General features: G+C 43.6%; 2 protein-coding genes across 3 annotated transcripts; one reads left to right on the top strand and one right to left on the bottom strand.

The window, feature by feature from the left end:
* Positions 1-275: 275 nt before the first annotated feature.
* Positions 276-3,084, top strand: LOC130537281 (claudin-7-A-like). The gene is made up of 4 exons (XM_057053963.1): positions 276-733; positions 1,889-2,053; positions 2,132-2,216; positions 2,337-3,084. Exons 1-4 carry the CDS (start codon positions 511-513, stop codon positions 2,485-2,487), a joined length of 624 nt encoding a protein of 207 aa, XP_056909943.1. The 5' UTR covers positions 276-510; the 3' UTR covers positions 2,488-3,084.
* Positions 3,085-3,439: 355 nt separating this feature from the next.
* Positions 3,440-7,089, bottom strand: npm1a (nucleophosmin 1a). Of its 2 annotated transcripts, XM_057053956.1 has the most exons (11): positions 6,900-7,088; positions 5,718-5,797; positions 5,406-5,525; positions 5,147-5,240; positions 4,937-5,064; positions 4,810-4,856; positions 4,644-4,725; positions 4,485-4,565; positions 4,239-4,346; positions 4,068-4,142; positions 3,440-3,986 (listed from the first exon to the last, which is right to left on the bottom strand). In XM_057053956.1, the coding sequence occupies exons 1-11, from the start codon at positions 6,946-6,948 to the stop codon at positions 3,936-3,938; spliced, it is 915 nt and encodes a 304-aa protein (XP_056909936.1). In that variant the 5' UTR covers positions 6,949-7,088; the 3' UTR covers positions 3,440-3,935. The 2 variants fall into 2 exon arrangements, with proteins under 2 accessions (XP_056909936.1, XP_056909935.1); XM_057053955.1 differs by having other exon boundaries at positions 4,485-4,725; positions 6,900-7,089.
* Positions 7,090-7,137: the final 48 nt, after the last annotated feature.

Genomic DNA, 7,137 nt, shown 5'->3' with positions numbered 1-7,137 from the left:
TCGGACACGTGCTTTCATTAAAAACCACAAATAAACTCTTACACGCCACATACCTCTGTTCTGCTGTCAGTTTTAGGTTAAAAATAGGCAAAATCTTCGTTTCACTGGGTCGTAAACGCCTCAGCAGTTCCGGTTCAGGAAGCAATGACGTCACGATACTTCAGGTGTTTTTTGCGCCACAGGTGATGAGTCGAAACTGCGTGCGCGTCCCCGCCCACCTGCTGCAGAAACCGCCTAAAAAGCTCGCTCCCGCGGCCTCCTCCCCATTCAAGGTGCGGCGGAGCAACAGGTGCCTGGAGAGGACCACAGAAAGCGCCTTTATTAAAGTTCGTGCCATTTTCCCCGGCGGCTCAGGAATACGCGCGTCGATAACAAGCGAGGCGCAAACTCCCAGAGAACGAAAGCAAAGTTCAGCCAAGTCCGTGAGAGGACGCGTTTTGATCTCCGCAGCAGGTGGACGTTGTCTTGGTCCAGTCACCGGAAGGTCGTCGAAGAACGAGGCGAGAGGAAATGGCCAACTCGGGTCTGCAGATTTTGGGCTTCGCCCTGGCGCTCCTGGGCGTAATCGGATTGATAATCGGCACCATCCTGCCGCAGTGGAAGATGTCGGCCTATGTCGGGGACAACATCATCACCGCGGTGGCCATGTACGAGGGCCTGTGGATGTCGTGCGCCTTCCAGAGCACAGGGCAGATCCAGTGTAAAGTCTACGACTCGATCCTGCAGCTCAATAGTAAGTGGAAAGTGGTTGTTTTTAAAAGTTTGTTTCCACTAAGTGTAACAGGAAGTGATGAAAAAGAAAAAAAACACGCACCTGTTATATATAATTTTGCTTTTTATGTGTTGCCCTTTTACGACTCTCAGACGTCCCAGATTCTTGTTGCCAGACCGGTTTAGTTACTTATTAACGTTCGGCTTTTATTCATGCGGGAGGGGAGATTTGTTCGAACCCCGCCGTGGAAAAAGTATCACGCAGGTGTCGAATATATCCTCCAGAAAGAGCTTATATTTTCACGGTTACTTTATTTAAAAAAAAAAACCCACACACACAACACCTTGGTAATCATTGCTGGCCCGTGGGGTGTCGGCTCGTGGGGCAGCCCCTCCCGTGGTTACAGGTGAAACGGCACCTGTATGGGTCGCTCTTTAGACAACAGGTCCAAGACAGATGTTGACATTATCTGCCTATAGAGACCAACACAACTAGTTTTTTTCCATGTAATGTATTGATTTGATACAGGTGAGGGCAGAGCATAAAGAGAAGTAGGTTAGAGTTACAAGGTAAGGTCGCACTATGTTCAATTTTATGGCTCTTATCTAAAATCGGTGGCCACATAGGGTCGTTAAATGTGACTCATGCGTTGGTCCTCTGGTTGATTGTTGGCGATATTGGCGGGGGAGAAGTCGCTGCTGTTGGCTGAATGTTGCCAAATCGGAACCCTCTGCCGGGAATTCTTTGCATTCTTAGAAGCGCTTAGTCGCAGTCTGAGGTTTTGGATCGGCCACCTGCTGAAAAGCAGACTGTGCACCTGAAATGGGGAGTGTCTAAAGAGAAACCTGAAACCTGGTTGGACCTGTTTGTGCCTAGCTTCCACACACACACACACACACACCCTCCTCCTCTCCCTCTACACAACCTCTGTCAGTGCTGAGGCTTCTTGTTAGAGCCAGTTTCAGCCGTTTGTCACATCTGGGAGTGGTTATAAATGAGACGGCAGCTCCGTACACGCAGCAAAGCCTTTTTTATGGTTTTCCAAAGTGCCAACTGCTGATGTCACTTTGGGCCCCTAATGAGTGTTTTTTTTTTTTTTTGGGTTAGGTTTGTCACACCCTGGACCCTGCACCCACTGTAAATGATTAAAATATCTTCTGTTCTTTCTCTTCCTAGGTGCCCTGCAGGCCACTCGCGCCCTCATGATCGTCAGCATTATCCTGGTGGTGGCCGGACTGGGTGTATCCTGCATGGGAATGAAGTGCACCACCTGTGGGGGGGATGACAAAACACGCAAGTCCCGCATCGCCATGACCGGAGGCATCGTCATTCTGATTGGAGGTTGGATAGCATTAACCTGTTTGTATTTTTATTTGAATTCCCTCTAGATTCGATGTTTAATTTGCTTTTTTTCTGCAGCTTTGTGTGCCATCGTCGCCTGTTCCTGGTACGCCCATGACATCATCCAAGCCTTCTACAACCCTTTCACCCCTGTCAACACCAAGTAAGTACTTTAGTGTTGAGGCTAAGTGGAAATATGGAACCAGAATATCACTTTCAGTTTATTTGCAAAAGGTCTGCTGCTATTTTTTGATTTATCTCTTTTTTTGTTCCTCCCCTGAAGATTTGAGTTTGGTTCTGCCATCTTCATCGCCTGGGCCGGAGCCTTCCTGACTGTAGTGGGGGGTGGCATGCTGGCCGCATCCTGCCCAAGAGGGAAGTCTACACCCAGATACCCCATGTCCAAACCCCCCAGCAGCAAAGAGTATGTGTGAACTGGACTTTAATTCAGAGGCTGATCGAACACTTCCACATTCCCGCTAGTCACATGTTTGAAAAGGAGTATCAGAAGAGCAGTTTTTATATATTGTTTTTTCAGGATGCTCCTATGTTTGTTACTGTTATATTTTAAGAAATGCATTATTAAAGTAATGGCTGTTTTACTCCATGAAGAACAGCGGTCAGTGCTATTGACTGTGCCCAGTCAAGAGGTGACACCTGTAAAGCACTCTCACAAAACATGTTATTAAACGGTCGTGTAGGTTTCACTGGCTGCATGTTAGAACGTATGGCAAACTGTAGTGAGCAGAAGTTTAGATGTAGCAGTGGACGTCTAGCCTCACTGTGTCTGAATCCATAAGATGATCATGTGACACTGCTACCACGATTCCATGTTTGTGCCTTATTTATACAAATGTGATAAATGGCTGTTCTAATCACGTTTATCTGTAAGCTTGCCATCGTTTCCTGTGTAACATGCAGCAAGTCATTTTTAAATTTGCCATCTTATTGCTGCACTCAACTTCATTTTTTTAACTTTTTAAAATTGTGGTTTTACAGAGTTGTGTATGTAAAATAAATATCAAATCTCATTTGCAAGTGTCTTTAAATTTGTGTAGAACACAGCCTCAAAGGTTCAAATGTTAAGGCGTCACTAGACTCAGAACTGGACGCCATCTTAATCATATGGGCTTTTAAGTTGGCTTTTCTCGCCCCCTTGTGGCGACAGAAGGTAAATGCTTGGACTATAACACGTGGGTTAACGTCCAGTAACTGATCCGTCTACGTCAACATCAAGGTCCATTTGGCACTTCTGATAGTTAACAGATGCCATTAGTATCCTTAATGTCCCCGCCATGGTCAGGTATTCTTTAAAATGGTTCTATTGGGACTTCGGTAATTGAAGTGATCAGTCATTGGACGTTATTCAAAAGATGTGTCACAAGATTTGTCAAAAAATTGGTCACTTTATTATTCTAATTGTAGAGAAGCAGTTGCCATAGTTCTGGTTACATTCAGCACTTCATTTAACCCAGATGCAACCGTTACAAATTGATGCAGCTCTAACAGGTTAAATCTGCATTGATACATGAAGAAATTATATCCTTTCTGACAAGACACACAGGATGGACAGTTTGTCTTGTGACCCTGAATCTCACAGTAGCATCAAATAAAAGTGCAACGTGATTCTTGTTGATGGTTCTGAAGTTTGGGATTCTTGACCGAATGTGTTATATAAAACAAAATAGATACCCTGCTCACTCAGCAGGGTATCGCCAATTGTTCAAGGGTTTAACACTCATGTCTCTGATCTCATGAGAAGGTGGGCGGAGCTGGACGACACTTGGAAAATGACACGAGGCACAAAATTTGGCTTCTGAGGGCTTAAGGGGCATTACACATACAGCAAAACATAAAAAAAATTCAATAAAATTGCAGGGATTTATTTCGAATCCTTCACCGTCTGCCTCCACTTCCACAACTCTGCCACAACCTAGAATAAAAAGAAACAGCTGTAAACATCCAGGGACTAATCCAACACCAAATTCATAGGCTGGATAAACTTGTACTGTACTTCAGGGTCAGCCACTCTGTATCCATTCTTCAGAAAGTTCTCAAACTTGGGCTGGGCTTTGGGTAATGTGACTCCCTATTAAATTCAGGGAAAATACAAAGGGAGATTTTAATTTTCACAGAACAAAACCAATATTACAGACAAAAATGGGCATTTGGGAATTGAACGCACCTTCTTTACTGCCTCCATCATTTTGGCTTTGACTTCAGGAAGGGTTAGAGCTGCTTTGGGAGAGGGTGAAGTTTTAGGCTTATCCCCCTTCCCTTTGGGGGTCTTCACCTGTAAATATAGAAATTCTTAAAGTCTTGAATCTAGAGAAAGGCTGAAAAATGTGTCATCGAAGAGAACTGTTATATTTGTAACCAATAAAATATGCCGTGTGCACCCTTCTGGAAATAAAAAAGGCAAATATATCACCTGCTTCTGTGCGGGGGTGTTTGGTTTAGGACTCTTTCCATTCTGAGCTGGTGGTTTCTGTTTGGACGGTGTTGCTTTCGCCTGTACCAAAAAAATAAAATAAATAAGTGATACAACCCACCAAATGTACTCAGATGAACTGCCAAAACACGAGCGTGCCTTAACAGGCGACTCCTCAATGTCCTCTTCCTCGTCATCATCCTCATCATCCTCCTCGTCCTCGTCGTCATCATCATCATCACTACACACAAAACCATTTTAATTTTAAAAAAAGTGGTGAATAGAAAGCAGAAGAAACAAAATAGCACTGGGAAACAACGCTCACTCGTCTTCGTCGTCTCCATCCTCTTCCAGGTCCATTTTCATTTTTTTCTATGAGATGTAAACAAGTCTTAAATAAATGTTTACAATCACATGGAAGACCCAAAGAACTCAAAGGATGTAAAAGTAACCTGTGATTTTGAAGCTGGTGACGCAGCAGGTCTTTTCTTTGACGTTTTAACATCTTCCTCCTCTTCTTCTTCCTCCTCCTCCTCTTCATCATCATCATCCTCGTCGAAGGACTGATCGGCCTCCATCACTGTACAAGTTAGGAAATGTGTCAGACTGGGTTTAGATATCGATACTGGCGACAGTGTGGGAATAGCTTCGGAAATACTCACTGACGAGGTGCTGTCCACTTATGTGAATTGGACCAGAACCTGCTTTTAGACGGAAGGCTGCTGGAGGCGTGATGGTGAACCCACCCAGGCAAGCCTACAACACACACCAAGGTCAGCTATACACCACGGCAACCAGATCGGAATCAAACTAATATCCTTAGAAACACAGGATCCCGAACCCAAGATAAAACAGAACCTCCCCAATATCAATTTACTGTGATGAGGACTCCAAAGGGAAGATGAACTCTCGTTTACTCACACTGGGCAGAGAGGAGGGCTTAAGTGAGACCAGAACTGCCTTGACTTTCTGGCCCTCTGCGTCTTGTCCTTCCATCTCAACCATGTGGAGTTCATCTTTTGTTTTTGGGTCCACACAAGCCTGGAGGAGGAAAATGCATATTTGTGTGTGCAGATGACTCCTTCAAGTACACAACCATGTCTATTAATGTAAAAAAAATAATTAAAAAAATCACATCTTCCATTATCATCTATATGAAAATTCTAAATCATTTGCAAAACAAGAGGCTGTAGAATTTGGCTGAAGCTTAACTCGTGATCCACGACTACTCACCATCCTTAGGTCCAGTTGATGCTCAAATCCATCGTCCTCTGGGTTGAACACGACCTCCTTCCCAGCTTCCAGCAAACACCCTGGTGAAGAACAGAGTACAGTGAATAAACGGTCCCAAAGCAGCAATGTTACAAGACAATCAACCCAAAATGTAACGTAAATGCACACAAGATGGAGCTATGCAGAACACAGGTGACACATGTTCTGTTGGTGATTCAAATCAGTGAATCAGTGTTTTTACTAATAAATGAAAATAAAAAAAGGACCTACAGCATGTCTTTTGCTGCTTTGGGGAGAGTGCTGTGACATAAAAACCTGTACTTTAGTGTAACGTTTAGTCTAAGGAAAATACATTTTAATGTCACGTGAAACAAAAAACTTGAAAACATTCTTGAAAACTTGCATCACTTGATGTGATTTTGAAGGAGTAGATTTACTCATTTCCATATTTATTTAAACTAGACAGAGCCAGAAAATCTTATATATACACACACACACACCTTGAGTATTGTAAATGTAGATTGTAATTTTATTCATTTGACCCCGCCAGTGAGCGACTTAGGAAAAATAATTAAGCTCATTCGCACAAATCCAACCATTAACACAAATGTACATTTTAGTGGGGTGTTGCAAGAATCATTTCAAAGACACGCTGCAAGAGATCTCATTAAATTGTGGTTAAACCAGGTTCAGTGACCCACTTCCACCAACCCGGAGGGTCGTCAGCAGGTTCCACGTGTGTGTGAAACCACGTTGCTTTGGCTTTCTTGCCAATTCGTTTACGGTGAAATAATATGCTGTGGCAGGTTCTCGGGGATAGCATTAAAATAACGAGTAAATAGCTGATAAACTCACATGCTGCGGGAGGAATAAACCACATAAATACTACTTTTAATGAAAACCTGGACGCCGCCATGTTGGTTTTCAAACACGTGCAAGGCTAACTCAAGTCTGAAGCCACGCTGTTAACAAGGACTCGCTTACCGGATAGAAGCAGTATTTAAATCAAGGTAAACTGCATATTAACTTTCCCCTGACGATTAAAACTCTTTTTATGGAGCACGAAGGGTGTAGTTTACTGAGAGGAATCACAGCAGCTGCATTCTTTGTTCTGATATCTGCAGTGAAACACTGAGACAATATTCAACACTACGAAGTCAGCGTCCAATAAAGTTCTCTTACCGTAGAGGAAGGTCTGCGGTGCCATCGTTTCTTCGTCTAAACCGTTCATTTTGTTGGTTAATATAGCAAACCTTGTTGCTCGACTGCAATTAGCAATGGACTGGCAGCGGCAGCAACTCTGAGGAGCAAACCCCGCCTCTTCTTCTCCTCCTTCTAGGAGGTTCGCTTTCTTCTTCTATGTTTATATTTCAGTAGATTGCAATGGGACACACTTCCACCTGCCGTTTGGGAGGACAAC

Source organism: Takifugu flavidus, chromosome 14 (genome assembly GCF_003711565.1).
Source record: "Takifugu flavidus isolate HTHZ2018 chromosome 14, ASM371156v2, whole genome shotgun sequence".
Lineage (NCBI taxonomy): Eukaryota > Metazoa > Chordata > Actinopteri > Tetraodontiformes > Tetraodontidae > Takifugu > Takifugu flavidus.
The sequence above is the reverse complement of the archived record's forward strand: the minus strand, read 5'-3'. Positions and strand labels throughout refer to the sequence as shown.

What these genes read in the sequence shown, in the direction of transcription:
- npm1a (XM_057053955.1), bottom strand. Translation starts at nt 6,948, where the DNA reads ATGAACGGTTTAGACGAAGAAACGATGGCACCGCAGACCTTCCTCTAC. An exon ending in AGCCCTCCTCTCTGCCCAGT is followed by an intron (nt 5,241 to 5,405) that starts GTGAGTAAACGA and finishes TGTGTGTTGTAG; the next exon opens with GCTTGCCTGGGTGGGTTCAC. An exon ending in TGATGGAGGCAGTAAAGAAG is followed by an intron (nt 4,143 to 4,238) that starts GTGCGTTCAATT and finishes TGAATTTAATAG; the next exon opens with GGAGTCACATTACCCAAAGC.
- LOC130537281 (XM_057053963.1), top strand. Translation starts at nt 511, where the DNA reads ATGGCCAACTCGGGTCTGCAGATTTTGGGCTTCGCCCTGGCGCTCCTG. An exon ending in CTCGATCCTGCAGCTCAATA is followed by an intron (nt 734 to 1,888) that starts GTAAGTGGAAAG and finishes TTCTCTTCCTAG; the next exon opens with GTGCCCTGCAGGCCACTCGC. An exon ending in TTCACCCCTGTCAACACCAA is followed by an intron (nt 2,217 to 2,336) that starts GTAAGTACTTTA and finishes CCTCCCCTGAAG; the next exon opens with ATTTGAGTTTGGTTCTGCCA.